At 38.2% G+C, this 19564-nt stretch overlaps 2 protein-coding genes across 2 annotated transcripts; both read left to right on the top strand.

The window, feature by feature from the left end:
• Positions 1 to 995: 995 nt before the first annotated feature.
• Positions 996 to 9057, top strand: klb (klotho beta). Its single transcript, XM_011480210.4, has 6 exons — positions 996 to 2092; positions 4372 to 4885; positions 4975 to 5243; positions 6405 to 6661; positions 6792 to 7708; positions 7977 to 9057. Exons 1-6 carry the CDS (start codon positions 1334 to 1336, stop codon positions 8396 to 8398), a joined length of 3138 nt encoding a protein of 1045 aa, XP_011478512.1. The 5' UTR covers positions 996 to 1333; the 3' UTR covers positions 8399 to 9057.
• Positions 9058 to 9253: 196 nt separating this feature from the next.
• On the top strand, positions 9254 to 18198 carry ube2ka (ubiquitin-conjugating enzyme E2Ka (UBC1 homolog, yeast)). The gene is made up of 7 exons (XM_004073293.5): positions 9254 to 9628; positions 10203 to 10296; positions 10453 to 10511; positions 10610 to 10692; positions 14779 to 14878; positions 16751 to 16879; positions 16972 to 18198. Exons 1-7 carry the CDS (start codon positions 9566 to 9568, stop codon positions 17044 to 17046), a joined length of 603 nt encoding a protein of 200 aa, XP_004073341.1. The 5' UTR covers positions 9254 to 9565; the 3' UTR covers positions 17047 to 18198.
• Positions 18199 to 19564: the final 1366 nt, after the last annotated feature.

Here is a 19564-nt window from a genome sequence, read left to right as displayed (position 1 = left end):
TTCACTAACAGTAGTAAACTGTGTTGATTTAGAAAGTACATTCAGTACATTTTAATCTTTGAACATTTTTGAAAAATCTTTTTCCAAATAGTGTTTTTTGGATACAGTAGATTGATTTATCACTTTATTGTTCCTTTTTTGCAGTGCACGGAGCTCAAATCATTTTTCTTTAAATAGATAATGTCGCAACATGAGCTGAAAAAAGAATGTGCTTTCATTGCAGGGATTTCTCTTAAGTTGTTCTGATTTAAACAGTAAATAGAGATTTTGCAGTGCAATTCAATTATTCCAGCCGTGCCTTGAGGTAGAAGTGACTATGTTGTTTACTGGGAGCTGTCGTACATATTGCTTTAATAAAAGGAAATAATAAAAGAAATATATTTAATTTTTATTAGCTTTTACCTTGGAGTCAGGGAGGCTTGGTCAAAGATAATCACAAGAGGACCTGCAACACACACTGATATATATCTCTGTATTGTTTATAGCCAGCTTGAGCTGCTCTTGCCTGGGGGGCAATGCCTTGTGCACCCACAAATATAGAATTAATTGAATAAGGTCAAATGACCACCATTCTCACTTGGGAGTGTCTGATCAAATCTGGAGGGAACACTGCAATTTAGCTGAACACACTTTGACCGTAAGCAAAAGAAGAAGAAAAAACACTTTCTTTTTGTTTGCAGCTCTTGTTCTCTTTGTGCCCTTACAATATGTTTAATATACATCTTCATTTAAAGATCATTTTTGATCTATTGTCTCAAAAATAGCCTAAAAAATCTCCAAGGGTTTATTATAAAAAGTGCAAACAAATCTTTAGTTATAAAGCTAAGATCAGAGTGCAAGCTAATAATTGACCAAAGATTGTTTATTACAACAACTGCAATGTGCCTGTCAGCTTTTTGACAGCGTGTCCTCAAAGGAAACAGCTAACAAAGAGCATCATAACCATGACGTGCTGTGATTTCTATGTCTCAGCTTGGTTTCATCATACAAAGAGCAGACATGGAGTAGTTTCAGAAGTAGAAATAATCAACTGGCTGTGTTATGTCGGTATAGTCATGCAGACGTGTGAATATGAGTCAACCTTTGAATGTGGGAACATTATGTGGTAGGGAGGGGCTGAGAGGGAGCAGAAGTACACTGAGACAGAGATAGGGAAGGCTGACCAGGTTGTCAGATGGATATTGTAGCAACTTGGGGTTTCACATATCCTTCTCCTCTGGCTTGGATCATCACTTTCTCTACAAAAGTTCATGGATTCTGTATCAATTTGGAGAGGATTTATAACAATGACTGACACCTGATGTCCCATTAAAGTGGATTTCTGAGCTCCAGAATGCCGGGCCACCTTTCTGTACCCGCATGCTCCTTAGTCTACCTCCTGTTGTTGGGTTTTTGCTGGAACAAAGCGGCCTGTTCTCGTCGGGGAGGCATGAGCATATGGCAGCCTCCCAGAACAAACCCCGTCATCACAGACCAGTCTCTACTACATGGCACATTCCCTCCGGGTTTCCTCTGGGGCTCAGGAACGTCAGCATTTCAGACAGAGGGAGCTTGGAATCAGGATGGCAAAGGCACCTCCATTTGGGATTTTTTCACCCATTCCTCCACAGGTGGTAATTCAAAAGGAGACACTGCAGATGTTGTGAGTGACAGCTATAACTGCTGGGAAGAGGATGTTGAGGCACTGGATTATCTGGGCGCCAGAGCCTACTCGTTCTCTCTGTCTTGGCCAAGGCTCTTCCCTGATGGCAATGCTGCAGGCAAGCCCAATGCAGTAGCTGTGGAGCACTATAGCAGCCTCATAGAGAGGCTTCTGGAAAAAAAGATCCAGCCCATTGTCACTCTTTACCACTCAGACTTGCCACAGGTGCTCCAGGAGCAATATGGAGGCTGGAAAAATGAAAAGTTGGTGGAGCTTTTTGAGGCGTACGCCCGTTTTTGTTTCCACACGTTTGGGAGTCGGGTTAAGCACTGGCTCACGATCCACAATCCATATCTGGCGGCTGTGCAAGGATATGGGACAGGCGTGCATGCTCCTGGAGAGAAAGGAGGTTTTTCTGGTTCTCTTATTGTGGCCCACAACCTTATCAGGGTAAGATTTGTATAGTTCAGACGACTGCTTTGTGCAAACTTTGAACTTCCATAGTGTCATCAGAAACGGTCAATGACTGTTTATATCTTTAAAATGACTGCTTGGTCGCAGGAAAGCCTGGCAAACACGGCTCTATAATTACCTCAAACAAATTTGGTTTCATTAGTTCCATATATTTGGAAATCCTCAACTTCTTTTTATTTGATCTTTTTAATGACTATTTGACCAAATGTTTTATTGACAAGCATGTGATAAGTTAACAGGACGCCTAAAAAAAATACTTTGGTCAAAGTCCACCACCTCGACACTTCTGTGCTGGAGAGATATCAGGAAGACACAGAGATACGCCTCATTAATAATCGCTTATGTTTGTGCAGTCAGGCACAGATGGTGGGGGGACAGCTACTGCTGAGGAGATGAATTTAGACATGAAAATGTCATGTTTACCTTTAAATGCTTTGACTTGAGGTTTCCCACTTTTGCAAAGGAAATTCTTTGGTTAAAAAAATAAGATTTATATGATTACTTCTGTACGATGGCAGTTCTCGGCCACCGTACTTCTGTGTTAAATCTTACAAAAGTACAGTTTGCCCGTTTACATTATACAGGAAGCCTTTTTTGATGCTTTTTTTTTTTAGAATACTTTATGCGTTTTTCAGTAGAACCTGTTCAGGGCGGACCCCGCCTTTGCCCAACAGTGGTTGGTTTTGGCTGCAGTGGCGTGGGACCCCAAAGGCATTCAGCATATTCAGAAGATGGATGGATTGAATGTGCACTAGATACGTTTATGTTCATTTGTTATTTCTGGAAATGTTTCATTCTTCCCCTCTCATATTTTTGAACTTTTAGCAGCCATTCTGTAACCTGATGAATGATTGTCACAGTTTTGTCCCTATTTCCCTGCACAATTTAATGAAAGATTTTGAAACAGGACTTCAACAGCTGATTATATTTATATGAAATCAATCTTTTACTTTACTCACCATTAAATATATTGAGTAAAGACATGGATTAATTCTAGAGGTGTTTATCTGTTGCTCTCACATAATTCAATACATTAAAGATTCAATTAACTTTGTGGCAATAGGATACAGTCCAAGTCTTTTACCTTAACGGAGACAATCTAGATATACATTTTATTGTTCAACTGGCATTTGAAACTATAAATGAAAATGCCTTTTAACAGAGAACCCCCCCCCCCCCCCCCATACTGGCACTTTCAATTTTAAGCAACAAAAGTCCATGTCTTTTTGTTCATTGTGGTTTAATGAAAATTATCATTTTAGTTTTTTCATGTGGTCTTTGCAGTGTTTAAAAAAAAAAAAAAGATTATCATATGTTTTGTGCACACAGCACACATCCCTCGCTGCAGTTCACCTTCAGCCAATGACCTGACTTGATAGAAGCAAACTTGTGATTGGACGTCTTTTATGCTTACATCACATGCACATAAAAAAAGAAAAAGACAGTAATCAAATTAACTCAAACTTTATTTATAAAGCACTCTTACTATTAAATCATAACACAAACTGCATTACATTAAGACGGCTGAACAGCAGCTGACCCAGAGGGAGAGGGATCCAACTGAAGAAGGACCGGAAATTCAAATTCAAATAGAAATGAGAATTAAAAAGTAAACATACTGATAAAAGCAATAAACAATAAAACACTGAAAAAAGGAGAAGTAAAATAAATGATTAATAATCTAGTGTAACTTCAGTAGAGACACAACAGGAAGAAAAACAGACAATGTTAGCCAGAAACCAATTATTTACATCCTGATCAATTTTATACCTTTTTATCAACATAATCTTGTTTGTAGTGTATATGTGGTTTTACACTGATACTGAATTTTTGATTCTTATCTGTATCCTTTACATACCTAATTATTATCTAAAGCCTAAAACCTTGGAATCATTTATTTGGAAAACATTTAGAGCGGCATAATGTATTGACAGATGGGTAGATTTGTTCATAAATGTAAATTGTGCTGCTTTTAGAAGACACGAAAGACTTTTCTTCACTTTTGACATTTTTGACTAGTTAAAGTGTAAGAAATATTAAAAATTACAAAAGGTAAATTTATATTTAAAGTGTGCCTTTAAGCTGAGTTGCACAATAACAAGACCCTCAAATATTTAGTCGATGTGCTTATTGGGAAAACTGTCAACTATTTCTTCAATTTTTGTTTCTTTTTCACAGATATTTGAACAAAAATTGATGAGTAATTTGTTCTTTAGACAGCTGAATGTAACAAAGTGTGTCATTTTCATTTTCAGGCACATGCCAGAGCATGGTACATCTATGACTCCCACTTCCGGGCGAGTCAAAAAGGTAAAGTATCCATTGTTTTAGGGTCCCACTGGGTTGAACCCCAAAGAGGTGAAGCCACGGCTGCCAATGTTGACTCTTGCCAGCAGTCAATAGAGGCTGTTCTTGGTTGGTTTGCCGGTCCCATTTTTGGTGAAGGGAACTATCCCGACTCTCTGCGAAAGAAGTATGGCCGTCTCCTGCCCACATTCACGCCTGAGGAGAAACTCTGGGTGAAGAAAAGTGCAGATTTCTTTGCTTTGTCGTTTGGCCCTAATAATCTCCGTCTGGGCCGAGACCTGGTCCATCATGGACAAACTGTAACTCCCGACCTGCACAGACTCCTGAACTGGATAAAACTAGAATATGGGGACCTGAGGGTTCTGGTGGCCGAGGCGGGCTGGTTCTCTGAAGCCAGTGTGGGAAGGGAAGACACCGTTGCCATTTATTTGATGAAGAACTTCATCAACCAAGTTTTGAAAGGTGAGCAAGTGGCAAAATCTGGATAATGTGACAAACATACCGAACAAAAGTGTGTTAAAATTATTTTACCATGGTTGATTATTTTACAGCGGTTAAGCTTGATGGTGTTCAGGTGTTCGGCTATGTGGCCTGGTCACTGGTGGATGGATTTGAGTGGAATTATGGCTACAGTATTAGGAGAGGCTTGTTCTATGTTGACTTCAACCAGCCAGGCTGTGGCAGGACTCCCAAAACCTCCGCTAAGTACTACAGGCAGGTAGTTGCAGACAATGGTTTCCACAGTGATGAACCCTCCACAGAGGTTAAAGGTCATTTCCCCTGCAACTTTCATTGGGGCATCGCAGACTCTACCCTACAGGTAACTTGAGAAAATAACCATCCATAAATGTAAGTCATGATGTGGCACATTTTGTTGTGTTTCTTAGTGTGTGATGCAAGAAAAAAAAGCATGTCGCTAAAAGAGACTACACTAGTGTATCTAAAACAAAAAGAACTTTTGCATGTTAGTGTGAAAGTGTGTGCAGGTGTCATGAGAAACATTATATTAAGTTAATCTTTTCCAGGTGAACCGAAAAACACGCTACAATGCATTTGTCTAAATTCCTCTTTCTTCCTTTAATCCTGTGTGTACTGCAGCTTGTGCTGATCTCATTTCAGCCTTCCACCCTCTGTCCTCTACACATAAACCTCTCCTATTCTGAAGAACGCTTTCCTCACCTCTTCTTTTTTCAGTTTTCCTTTGAAATCGTAAAAGCAGGTGTAACCTATTCTCTGTTACTCAGGTTTTTATTGCCCTAGCTCGCCATCAGAATTCTTTGACTTAAAATAGACTTTTGTCTGAGCAAGGAATAAGGTGTAGTCCTCTAAAACTTGGCCTAAAAGCTGACCTGACAGACCGTGCTGTTTTCATAAACAAAACCAAGAACAGGAAATTTAAGCGGAATACTTGTGAAATCCCTACAATGGTATTTAATGAAACTATCCTCTGCCCTTTTAAACAGCAAGTAAAAGGTAAAAAATTAACCTTCATTGTGTTTTTTTCTTAGAACAGAAACCTAAACCCATTGTATTTTTATCTGTAAAGCTGTTTTGTACGGTGGCCGAACCCGAAGTGCAATTCACATCAACATTCACTCGAAGCTTAACACAGTAATGATTATATAATACAATAATATTAAAAAAAGCTAAACCCATAATAGAAAAACAGAATTAGATAAGAAAAAAAAGAAAAGAAAAAAGGGGACACAATAAAAAAATTAAACATTTCGGATAACAAAAGTAATTTCCAGAAATCAAAGTGAAAAGTTTTAAAAATAAAATAAGAAACCAGAAAAGGTACTATGGGACATCGCTGATTAGATGATGACATATGTCCATCATTTCAGCTGAAAGTTTTTTGGCATGAAGCGATACTGGATATGCTCCATACTGACCATAAAACTTAAATGAGTTGCAGACATTGATGACGCATGTAAAAAACCTCAAAAAGCAATTTTTTTGAATGTTTTTTCTTCTTTAGGTCCACTTCCATCCCTACTCTCCACAGTTCAATGATCCTCTACTGTATAGATGGAACCTGACAGGAGATGGATCGCTGCATCCAGTCCCAGGAGTGAAACTGCAGACCAGACCAGCTCAGTGCACTGACTACCAGTTTATTCCAAGTCATCTTCGTATGTTAGCATCTACAGGGGCATCCCATTATCGCTTTGCTCTAAACTGGACCTTGATTCTGCCAAAGGGAGATCGCTCTCTAGTAAACACCGAAGCTTTGAGGTAGAAGAACAACCACTCACAAATACAACTTGCAAAATCTCAGAGGAATTGGATTTATTGAAATTTAGTGTAATCTATTGAGTCTACTCTGCAGTTTTCTTCTTTTTGTGAACTATAATTTTTTTTTAAGGTACTACCGCTGTGTGCTTACTGAGCTCAAGAGGCTGGGTCTGGAGGCCATGGTCATCATGTACTATCCGACACACAGAGCTCCTAACCTGGGTTTACCTGCTCCACTCCATGATTCTGGTGGTTGGCTCCAATACAACACAGTGGAAGCTTTTCAACAATATGCTGAACTTTGCTACCAGGAATTCGGCAAATGGGTTCGACACTGGATCACCATTAATGAGCCAAACAGACTCATTGATGCTTATCCTAGTGGGATAGAGAGACACCAAGCAGCTCATAACCTTCTTCTAGCGCATGCAAAAGCCTGGAGGTTGAATGATAGGGAGTACAACCAGCAGCAATCATTGGTGTCCCTCGCACTACATGCTGACTGGGCCCAACCAGCAAACCCTTTCTTAGAATCCCATGAAGCAGCGGCGGAAAGATTCCTTCTGTTTGAAATTGGTCGATTCATCGATCCACTGCTGGGAACACAGTACGGAGAAGAGCAGATTAAAGGAGACTACCCACATGAAATTAAGACATACCTGATGGAAAGAGCTCGCTTGATGGGCCTCCCAGGATCCCCTCTTCCTAACTTTACAGACAGTGAGAGGGAGGAGCTGAGAGGGGCGTTGAGTTTTATTGCTATCAACCATTTCACCACACGCTTAGTTTCTCCTCAACCCCAGAAGCAGAGAAACCCATCCCCTGATCACGGCTGTTTGACCCTTTCTGACCCCACCTGGCCCTCCTCCAGCATGGGACAGGCTGTGGTACCTTGGGGGCTGCACAAGATGCTGAAATGGGTGAGCCAGAGATATGGCAGAAAACTCCCCATCTACATAACAGGCAGTGGCATTGATGATCTGGCTCCTGTCGAGGATTTACTCAGACAGCAATACCTCAGGAGTTACTTGCAGGAGGGGCTCAAAGGTGAGTCTTAAGGATGCATTGCACAATCACATTTGAGTTTTATTGCTAAAGTGGGTCAATCTTTCTAGTTATATAACCAAAACTTCATAAAAAAATGAAAGATGATAAATAGGAGTGAGAAAACAAATATTACTTCGCTTGATGTAAATTTCATGTCTTTTCTCAAGAAAACATGTTTTTTCTTACGTGACTGATGCTTTTGCAAACATTTAAAAGGGAAGATACGTGTTTTTTCAACTAACTTCTTTCGTTTACCTTTCACTTTCAGCGTACCTCGATGGAGTTAACTTGCAGGGTTTCTACGTGTGGAAGTTCCAGGATTGGCACGGCCCCCAGTACGGCCTCTTCACTTCAGCCCGACTCCAGTCCAAACCCAAGGCCTCCATCGCTGCGTACAGAGAAATCATCGCTCACAGCGGTCTTCCCAACAATGCCACAGAGCAGCCGTGCAAGTCCAGTGAGCTGCACAAAAGTTGCTCCACGTGCGAATGGATTTTTAGAAACAAAGCATTGCTGGTTTTCGGAGGCTGTCTCCTTATAACAGCTGCTATGCTGGGAACACTTGTGGTCTATGTCATCATTGCCAGGAGAAATCATAAACAAGACAGAGGGAGACACAAACGCAGGGTAATCCAGATGAGAAAAAATAAAGGAGCGCCCATGCTTTTGTGTCCTACTGTCGAATATTAGAATTAGCGGAGGAACTGAAATAAGCCACAATGCTGTCCTCGCACCTGTAAGGACCTCTTTCTTGCTTTTGAGACTACTGTTAAGTTATACTGTCATAAGAAAGCATCTCTGTTGATGTATGTGGTTATAGGCTATTGTATAATGGTAAAAAACCTATTGATGTGTGTGGTTTTACAAAAAGAAAGTGCAGGCTGTTATTTAAGTGCAAAACTGATATAATGTCAACAATAATTACAGTTTGGTGTGGAACTTTGATGAGTCCAGATTTAACTGTAAATCTAAAACCTTAAAAAGAATAAACCCAACAAAAACAAAAAAGATAAAAAAAAAACAGTAAAACTTTCTTTTATTCTTTAGTGACAGGAGGACGCCCCCTACTGCCGTCACAATGAGATGTCTTGTCTTTTACAGTGTTTTATTTTTATTTTTTTTACAGAATTCCGTTTTCTCCATTGTTACTCTCAGTTCAGTGGTGAACACCTCATTGTAATTAGCTGCTAGAAGTATAACATATGTTTTATTGCAGACAGAAAGAATTATTCAGATGTTGTTTATTAGTAGTGTTTTTGTTTGTGTATATCTGTCTGAATCATGGTTTGAATCTTTGTACCTAAATTATAATTACTACAATAAAAATATGTCATATTTTATTTAAACAAGTCAACAATGTCTTTTTTTTTTTTTAGAAATAAAACGTTTTTTTTTTCTTGACCTAAAAAACCTAGCATGTGTAACAAAATGTGCATTATTATTATTATTATTATTATTATTATTATTATTATTATTATTATTATTATTATTATTATTATTATTATTATTATTATTATTTTAAACCAATAAAAACGAGACGGGTTCAGGGTGGCTCGGATCACATGACATCCCTACACTGCCTGCACTTTGGTATTATAATGTTTTCAGTACCACCAACCATTGTCTTGTTCTACAGTTATTAGGAAAGATCCATGTTTTACTACTTCAACAAATTAAAATTGTTGTCGATCCGTGGGACTGACGATCCAAGTAGCGGTTGTGACAGTGTTTTGGTTCGGGTTTTTTTGAATTTGTATTTGAAAAAGTGAGGAGCTGCTGTGGAGCAGAACAAGCTAGCCCTTGCTAACAAGTCGGGACAGCCGCGAGGCCTCATCTGGACCAGAACTCGGTGAAGCCATGGCCAACATAGCAGTCCAAAGGATAAAACGGGAGTTCAAGGAGGTGCTTAAAAGCGAAGAGGTTGGTTACCAGGTTTACCACTTCATTTTCTGCCCTTGCCGTGGCTAAATGAGAGTGACGCGTTGCTTGCTCAGCTGTCAGCTTGCTAGTCGCTAGTAGTTAGCTCAAGCTAACTGCACCTCTCACAAAATTGTACAAAAACACACGTATGCGGCAGCCAGGAGACTGTCACTCTACGGAGTCTCAAACCAAATAAATAATTTTATTTTGAATCCTATTAATACATTTTATTTTCTCTTTCTGCTGTAAACGAGCTTCGCTAACATTGCTAACTTGGGGTGTATTTCATGGCTACTAAGCTAGCTGGGGTGACTACAGTGAATTGGTCAAATTCTCTTTTCGTAATGTGAAGGCATTTCATTTTCCATGACCATGTTGCCTTGACGCTGTATAGATTGGCTTAAACATGTACATTACAGACAAGTATATAATATAGATGTGTATGTGCAACAAGTCGAGGTCAACTTCAACAATTGTGAGGAAAGTCAGCTTGTGCTAAGTAGGCAGATTGGTGTTTGACAACCTTCTTTGCTGAATGTCGGATGTTTTTCTGCTCACTTTTCGTCCCTTTTAGACCAGCAAAAACCAGATAAAGGTCGATCTGGTGGATGAAAACTTCACAGAACTTAAGGGGGAAATAGCAGGCCCCCCTGATACACCGTATGAAGGTGAGACATCAGCTAAAACTGTGTAAAAATGTACCTACTGTACTACAAGGTTTCAGAGTCATTTTTGAACAAAACTTTATTGATATCTGTTGTTACAATTTAAATTGTTAACTTTCATTTCATTTTGTTTTGACACTTTACTTTTATTTATTTAAGGAGGTAGATATCAACTTGAAATAAAAATTCCAGAGACATATCCATTTAATCCACCCAAGGTAAGGATTCCCAGTTATTATTCTAAATAAAAACGTGTGATTTAACATAGTTAGTTGAGCTGTCCCAGTGTTTTTAAAACCATTTTTTAAAATTGCAGGTGCGGTTTATCACAAAGATCTGGCATCCCAATATCAGCTCAGTAACAGGTGCAATATGTTTGGACATTCTTAAAGACCAGTGGTGAGTCACTGTTGCAGCTTTCCTTCCTGATGCATTCATGGTTGTGTAAGACAGTATTTTGCTTCTTAACTCTCTGGAACTGAGGGCCTAAATCTTAGTTTTGTCTACTTTTAAATATACCTCTATGTTTTACAATTTGGAAGACAAATTGTTAGCTTACCTGCTATGATTTTAATCAGCACAACCTCACCTATTGGCACTAACTTTATTTAGTAATTTTTCCATGTTGTATTCACTCACTAGACACAAATCATTTAAAAACAAAACATTTTGACAGTGAAAATGTGTTTCATTTTGCTGTGGAAACCCCCAAAAATGTTCAACAAACCATTTTTACAGCATTAAATAATTTGAAAAACAAATGTTTTCAACAAACTGTTTTGCAGGTCTCAAATGAAAATACAAGAAAACAATTCCAGAGGAAATTCAGATATAAAAATAGTTACTGTTACAGTTGAACACATTAAGGCACATCACAGGTCCCGCACCTCCATACTGTGTGCTTCCTAATGTTGTCACAAAGGCAGTGTCTCCACTTCATTTGAAGTAGTCTCTGGGTGAACTGCGGCCCATTTGAAAGGTTTTACTGGAATTCCTGCTTTTTGCAGCTATTGTTATTTTATTAAAAAAAAATTTAATTCATTGTTTTTCTTGAACTCTCATATGCCTTAGTTTGAGCTGCAGATATACTAATTTTTATAACAATAAAATGAATGACACAGTGTGGATTTGCATGTATAACGTATATTCAGTTATCATGACTCTGAGTCTAACTTCAGTTCTTGTAATATCATGCCGTACTAGGGGTGCTAAATAAACTCATTACCCTCTCCTTCCCTCTCACTCATGGTGCAGAAAGAATTAAACAAATTCGTCCTGGCAGGCAAAGGGAATGGTATCCCACATTCCTTGTGCTGTCGATCTAACAGCAGCACCAGTTACACCTACTTAATTGAATTAATTTGAATAAAAGTAAAATAACTGTCTGATAACTATGTGTTATTTTTAAGTTGACTGAACTCAAAAAATGATTTATCTTAATTGAAGCAAATAATGAAGTTGGATCAAAGTAAAAAAGTTTATCTTTCCAACATCCATACATGGTCTTATCACCCTCTCATGGTGGAAAAAGTATTATCTGAGCTTCTTCATCCACTAAATCCTCTTCAAATGGACACGCTATTCTGCTTCACCTCTCTGAAAACTAACCTTCAACTAAACCTGCTCCACACCAGGTTCTGTTCAGAGCATGAGTTGCTATGGCAACTTGACATACCCTGAAACATACTTCTGTTTTTGGAACCGAAAGCTGAGGTTATCAACTTCCTTAGCCTCAAACTTACCATGGGAGCTGGCATAACCTGCATTCTGGAATACCCCCCAGGTGTTCTCCTCAGCTGGAATCTGCTCACAGCTGGAGGTGTGTCTGGCTCTTGTTTCCTCTATAACAGGGGGAACTGCCTTCCTCCCGCAATGGCGGTGACCTGGAGTTTTGCATTTCATCGCAGGATTTCCGCAATTTTTAGAAAAATCCTGTCGTTCCCCATCCAAAATAAAGAGAGGGTCGGCATTTTCATCATCAGAGTTGTGACAGCCTTTCATTGCAGCAGGAAGCTTGTCCTTATACGCTTTTGTGATTTCACCGCTGTGCTGGTAGATGAAAAAGTTCCCCTCTCTCTAACCCCTCATAAAGTAAAGTTGGCCTTTTTCAGTCTGCAGTTGGAGTCCTCAGATTCAGATGATGGCCCTGAAGCCGGCACTTGTTCCTCTTCTTCCATCCGAATAGTCAGCTGGAGTCCCTAATTGACATTCATTTTTTAAAGTAATAAAACATCACTCTCATTTAGAAACTACAACTAATTGCCACATTCTTTCTGTCACTCAATGAAAGCTTAATCACAGAGTATTAAAATAAGTTTATATTTGACATTAAGCTGATGTCACAGCCTCAGGACGCCGTCAGGTGTTGCTTGATTCCAAAGGGTTAAACGCTGCATTTTGACTAGAAGTATTTTCCATCGGTTTGAAGGCTAAGGGTGTGGCTTGGTAGTTTATCAGATCTGCTGTCGTTCATTTCTTTCATCAGCTCCACCTCAGGTTACATTAGACACATTTCAGAAGCAGACTTTTCCTAGGAACTGCCTGTTTTGTTGCATTTGAAATGTTTCAGTTGTAACCAAATGATTAAGCAAGATATACAAGGTCGCACAAGACTTTTGGAGTGTACCAAATAGGAACTAAAGCTGCTTACCTGTCCCGTCTGACTCGTTTTCCATCTTCCAAAAGGACTTCCTGCTCATCCATCAAAGAAAGGACATTTTTGACTGATTTACCTTTGGCCTTCTTTCTAAGGTTACAATCAAAATAACAATTTTTTTATAAACCAAAGTCAACTTGAAGTGGTTTAACGTGAAAAAACAAAAATGTAATTATGTCTTAGTTGGTTGTTTTTCTTTTGAATAGGTTGGCTCAGTCTTGGCTAATAACCTCAAAAGCACCAATATGAGCAAAGTTTCCAGTCACGTTGTGTGGATGTTTCAGAGATTTAGCACGAGTGCTTTTGCATAAATCAACTACAAGGCCTGTGATGATCAGTATTTGGACCAGTTGTTTTGCATATTATACTCTTCTGGTTAGAAAAAGAGGTTGCTAGAACCTAAAGTTTTTGTTACTTCTTCCTTTTCTGTTTCTCCGTTCAGTTTTCTATAGATATATTGCAAACTGTTGTTAAGACATACACACAGAGGTTATTCTTTTTAATCAAAATTACTGATCTGAGTAATAAAAAAAGCTTTAATTTTGAAAAGACAGCCAGGAAATGGTCTAATGCTGTGGACCGGTATCGGTCCGTGGATCACTTTGTCCACAGACAGAAAAAATGCATACACCAACTACGATTATTTCCATTTATTTTATTCTATGAAACTGAGGAAAGTTTTATTTTGGAAATCAACCGGATTCTGTCCACCAAATCTGTCTGTCTTGACGCGTCACGGGATGTTAAGCAGCTGCTTGGACCACTAAGTTAGTAACTTAAAAGCTAGTGAAATCTACCAAAAAAACTTATTTGGAAGTCTCTTTAGGGAGGAATGCTCTTGAAAAAATATACTTAGTCTAAAAAAATAAACACTGTTGACTAAAGTGTCACTGTGTGAGTACTGTGTAGGACTCTTACAAGAAAAAAACCCCAACTAATAATAATCTTGAAACATTTATGCTCAAAATGCAGTAACAGATGTTACAAATCAGAAACTGTTTAAGAATGTTTTATTGTTTTATTCGTCACTGTGGTGGAAAATACTGTCTAAACATCACCTTAACGGCTTTCTGTTGCATTCAAATCCAAATCCTTTAAATATTTTTTTTCAATTAGAACAATCATTAATAATTTCTGACTTTTTTAGGAAAAAAAATGCAAGAAATGAATATTTTTAACACATAAAATGTGCAGTCATAAATAGAACTTAGAACAACTTTATAGGTTTGTACTGACGAGGGATGCCACAATATATTACAGTTTGTATGTAACACCATTAAACCTGCTGGATCTACATGTGTTTGGGTTTAAACATCAGTAGCTTTTCCACCTTTTCAGTGGATTCTACACACCCACCCACTTGTTAGAAACTTGAGCAATGACTCATCTGCTTATACCCCTTTTTGTGTGTCTTTGAATTGTTGCTCATTGCACCACTGAACTTTGACAAGTTCCTGTCATAGAAATGTCTTGGTTGTTATTGGCACTTGCAGTTACTCCATGTGGTTATACATACTATAACATTTTCAATATTTATCCAGAGCTTCTCATTTGATTACTTTCACAGATGTAAACGCAGTTTCTCTCATTGAACCTGATGAAAAACACCAACAAGTTCACAATTTTGTAACGGCACTGAATGTGATTCTTCCAGTGAAGCCTCTCTGAGTCATGTCTTCATTTGTAATAGAATTGTAGAATCAAATAGGATGACTAATTGTCACTTTTTTGGAATCCTAACCTACAGCCTGAATGCCATCATGTGTTTGGAAAACATCTGCATTCAGTTTTTCTCCTCATTTGTCTGTGTTGTTGCTCTGTCGTTTCAGGGCAGCTGCTATGACATTGAGGACGGTCCTCTTGTCTTTGCAAGCTTTGCTGGCGGCTGCAGAGCCAGATGATCCGCAGGATGCAGTGGTAGCCAATCAGGTAAGTGTGTTTGGAATTTGTGGGTCTGTTTGAGTCAACCAAGAAACAAAAACCAAAAAAATCAGGTTGTGATCTTTATTCTTTTGCTTGTACAATGTTCTCTCACTATATTACCATTCACCTTTCGCAGTATTGTTTTGTGGATTTTTTGGTGAAATTTTTGCATGCTTTTTTCCGTCAGCACATTATGTTCTTCATCCTGATTGGCTGCAGATAATTTTCAGTCAATCTCCTCTGTGCTGTGTCTCCTGTACATTACATACTACATTAAACTCCCACAATTGACAATAATCTTCTGTCGCAAGCAGATCTTTGCTTTCATTGTATGATACTGGACTCATTTCTTTACGTAGGTTTCAACTTTAAGAGTTTAAACAAAAGAAAAAAATCTTTAAAAAATAAAGAGGACTACGTTATGGATTTAACTTATCTCATATTACTTTTGGAACGTAACTCCTGCAATAAACAAGAGACAATTGTACTTTTCTATAGACTTATATGCATAAAATAATTGGCCTGGGTATCAGCACTAATTTCTTGGATCAATTGGATCCGATTCACCGCAGCTTGGATCGATCAAATTCACTATCCACTCGATTTGATTTGATTTTGAATTTACATGGCTTACACATTTGGACATATTTGTATAGAAATACAACAATTATATATGTTTTGAAGATATTCATGTTAATCTGATGCAGCTCACATACTGTAAAATTGTAAAAAGGAGAAGCTCCCTCCAACAGAAATGTGCAGATCATGATGTTCCTCCTCTTCTGGAAGGCGTTTCGGTTTGGCCACTAGGTGGAGCTTGCGCTAAAGCATTACACCATATTCCAGAAGATTTGAGCAAAAAACAGTGCTTTAGACCACAAATGGTTACTTGTATATAAAAACGGTTTTTTAAAAGAGTTTGGAAAATTCATGCCTGTGAGTACATAAGGATGTTAATTTAGTCAGCAATGTATGTTAAGGTCGAGCAAGCATTAGCCATCCAATGGGAAATTCCATTATACGTCAGCATCAAGCTGGCGGATTTTCACTTTACTGCTGTTTTGCGTAGGTCACCGGAAAAGGAAAGGTATAAAAGATGAATCTGTACTTTTATGAATAGTTTATTGATTTAGCTTAGATTAATTCAGCTTGATTTATCGATTTTTATCAACCCAACCCTTTTAAAGAACAACAAAAAACAAACGTATAAAGCTAAATTAAGTGTAAAATTACATTTCTGAGTATTTCTTTGTTCAAATCGTTTTGAATCAGGAGAAGATAAAGCAAAAATTCAGTTGGAAAAAGCTTGTAGCGGTGATCTAGTGGTGATCAAGTGGAGACTGGCTTACTCTGCACCAACAGTCCTGCTCACAACTAGGAGGTGAAATTCTGATGAACTCCTGCAGCCTTGCAGAAACTGTCCTAGAAAACGACAGGTTTTTTAAATTTAGCCCAAAACCGGCATAATCATAATTAAAAGACCACTGGGTACACTTTACATATTTGATCAGCTTGCACAAAGAAATTGAGATGTATAATGTTTACAATGAATGCATTGAACTATTTTAACATTTTTGAGATGGGGACTGGAACTACATTACCCTCTGATGCATGACATCAATTACCGCTTACAGATTGATGAAGGAAAATGGACTTTCTGTTGGGGTAAAACCAACACATCCTTAATTAACATAATTATAGCATGACACATCTGGTGTGATGAAAAAGGAAAACGCTGTTGACATGTAATTACAACTATAATATTACTCATCAACAATGTTTAGTAAAAAAATACTTAAATTTCAAATAAACTGTCAAGTTCTGTTGGCAAAAATGTGATCTGCATGTGATTATGTTTCATGTTTGTTCACTTCACAGTACAAGCAGAATCCAGAGATGTTTAAACAGACGGCGAGACTCTGGTCTCACGTTTATGCAGGCGCTCCAGTCTCCAGTCCGGAGTACACACGCAAAATAGACAAACTCTGTGCCATGGGCTTTGAAAAAGTATGTACTTTTGTTTTTTTATGGCATTTCCTACTATGTTGTACTGCAGAATGAAGACGAGAACATAAAGATTTGTTTTTTTCTCTCCCTAGAATGCAGTAATAGTGGCGTTGTCATCAAAATCCTGGGATGTGGAGACGGCGACAGAGCTCCTGCTCAGTAACTGAAAATTGGTGCCCGCTTCATCCGAGTCTTGAACCCCATTTTTCTCTCTTCACACACACATGCACACATGCACAAACACAACGTTGTCATCCAAGTTTCGGCTGTCTGAAGACGTTTTTTCTGGAACCCTCTGTTTGACAGCAGACTCACCTCCACTCCTCCCCAGTTCGCCCATCCTGTCACACATATACTGTACCGCACTCCAATCAACTGCTCTGTGAGCGTTGACCTCTGGTCCCTTTCATGCTGGTTCAACGTTCAGCTCGGTTCTACAATCAGAAGCCCATGTCACCTCCTTCAAGAGCAAAGTCCAGAGTAATAGCCCTTCCCCACATCTGTCCGTGTATCTCCCTGCTTTTTGTTTTGGTTCAGTCCAAGAAGCAGCTGTTATCAGCTTATTCTTGCCTATGCAGTGCATATTTTTTCATCTTTGATCACCTTTTTTGTTATGCTTTTTAGGAGTGAGCCAAGAGTTTTCATATTTTGTTGATCTGGTCAAGACTTGAGACACTTTGTGTCTGTCTTCTAAACAGTGAAGAAGTTGGATCATACCATTTTAAAATACATCTCTTTCTATTTTTTTTACATTTGAAATTATGACTCCCTTACAATAAGTCCTCTTAAAACAGAAAAGTGCATCTTTACTGAGTTATTTTTTCGACGTTACACATGTGGTGTTGAAATCCGGGCAAACTATTGAATTGTGGGCAATCGCAGGAAAATGGAGTATGCCCCGATTGCCCTAATATGCATGAACTAAACACATTATGCATCGCACCATGTATCATACAGGTTGGCTTTTTCCATACACCAGAGACCCGTTCAAAGCGTCTTCCCGGTGTTCACACAGCAGCAGTGATGCTCCTCTCCTGAAGGGGGCTCCACTGCAGTCTGGGGGAGAAGCCTATTTCTACACATGTTGTTGACTTTTTTTTTTAAGTGTCCCAACACCACATCTAAAGCAATCCATTATTTTGCCCTTAAACCTACAAAAATTTTAGCAGAAGTTTTCAACCAATCCTCTACAGTAACACAACCTGTGACAAGTCTGGATGTCAACTGTTCAAAATGACTTTGAATGCATCATCTTAATCACACAAACGGATAAATGTCAATGATCCATCTGTAAATAAAGATATTAAAGTCAGTGTAAATTAATCTGTTTGTTCTTTCTGTTCTATTTCAAAATTTGTGTTGTAAGATTAAATGACCACCAGGACAAAAATATTCAGTTCATTAAAAACCTTTTCCAGAATACCTAACTAGTTCTAGAAGACCTAAATATTATATTCTTGCTGCTGTGAAGCTTTCAACATTTGTTTATGAGGTTGTTTTGCCATGCATGCATTTGAATAGAAATGTGATTGGGGGGTGGGGTGAAATTAATGCCAGACCAACATAAATGTAACCTACAGGGAGTTGCATCACAGTGTAAATGGAACAACCGCTCTATGGTTGAAGAATTTCCACGGCTTATGCAGATCCGTGCACATCTTTAGTCGATATTTGTGCAGAACTGGGTTCTGGGTAGCTTTGTTTACCTCCCGATGGCGCAGAGCATTTTAGAAGAACGTAGCATGGATGGTAAAAACATGTTCCCCCTCATTTTTCATATATTAGGTACAATCCTGTACCTAATACAGTAAAAAGTAAAACGATGCTGGATTGTAGTACTGTGCCCTGGCATCTTTGCGCTGCATACAGGTAACCAGGCATCCTTCTGAGATGAGGGTGAACCTACTTTGACCTACTTTGTGATGTAAAAATATCAGTAGTTGCTTTTAACCTTAGAAAGGAAAATAAAGGATAAATGATTTCCCCATTTTGTACGTTACAACAAAAAAGGAAAATGTCAATTTGAAGGACGGACAAAGACCGCATGCAGGTGTTGCTAATTGACATTCTTGATCAAAAGGTGTGCAGACCTATTATGAATGCTTTCTGGCATGCTCTGGTCCTCTATATATATATATATATATATATATATATATATATATATATATATATATATATATATATATATATATATATATATATATATATATATATATATATATATATATATATATATATATATATATATATATATATATATATATATATATATATATATATATATATAAATATATAAATAGAGGTTAAGACAGCAATAGTTGTAACGTGGCTTAAAATATAGCATGTCGGTCTGAGGGTTATCTGGAGTTTAACGTTCTATATAGAAAAAAATAATCTCAAGTACAACCCGTGGAAGACAGTTGCCCATCCTCTGTAAAGTGACTGTTTCTGCATATTTACCCCGAGGACAGTCTGCCGAGTGCTCAAAGAAACCCCCTACAGAGCTCACACATCATACTGAAAGTAGAAGTTCCTGACACCATAATCATGGTTGTCAAATATGGTTTGTTAAGAAGCAGATTTTGAAATAAATTTGACTTCACAAACTGCATCTGAATAAAGCCCCAAGTGTTTATTCACGCTGTCAATAAAAGAGAATGTTTCATTCCCTACAAAAACAACAAA

Source organism: Oryzias latipes, chromosome 10 (genome assembly GCF_053564925.1).
Source record: "Oryzias latipes strain Hd-rR chromosome 10, Olatipes_Hd-rR_3.1".
Taxonomy (NCBI): Eukaryota; Metazoa; Chordata; class Actinopteri; order Beloniformes; family Adrianichthyidae; genus Oryzias; species Oryzias latipes.
This window is presented reverse-complemented; position numbering and strand designations above follow the sequence as displayed.

What these genes read in the sequence shown, in the direction of transcription:
- ube2ka (XM_004073293.5), top strand. Translation starts at nt 9,566, where the DNA reads ATGGCCAACATAGCAGTCCAAAGGATAAAACGGGAGTTCAAGGAGGTG. An exon ending in AGGTGCTTAAAAGCGAAGAG is followed by an intron (nt 9,629 to 10,202) that starts GTTGGTTACCAG and finishes CGTCCCTTTTAG; the next exon opens with ACCAGCAAAAACCAGATAAA. An exon ending in ATCCATTTAATCCACCCAAG is followed by an intron (nt 10,512 to 10,609) that starts GTAAGGATTCCC and finishes TTAAAATTGCAG; the next exon opens with GTGCGGTTTATCACAAAGAT.
- klb (XM_011480210.4), top strand. Translation starts at nt 1,334, where the DNA reads ATGCCGGGCCACCTTTCTGTACCCGCATGCTCCTTAGTCTACCTCCTG. An exon ending in CATCAACCAAGTTTTGAAAG is followed by an intron (nt 4,886 to 4,974) that starts GTGAGCAAGTGG and finishes ATTATTTTACAG; the next exon opens with CGGTTAAGCTTGATGGTGTT. An exon ending in TCGCAGACTCTACCCTACAG is followed by an intron (nt 5,244 to 6,404) that starts GTAACTTGAGAA and finishes TTTCTTCTTTAG; the next exon opens with GTCCACTTCCATCCCTACTC.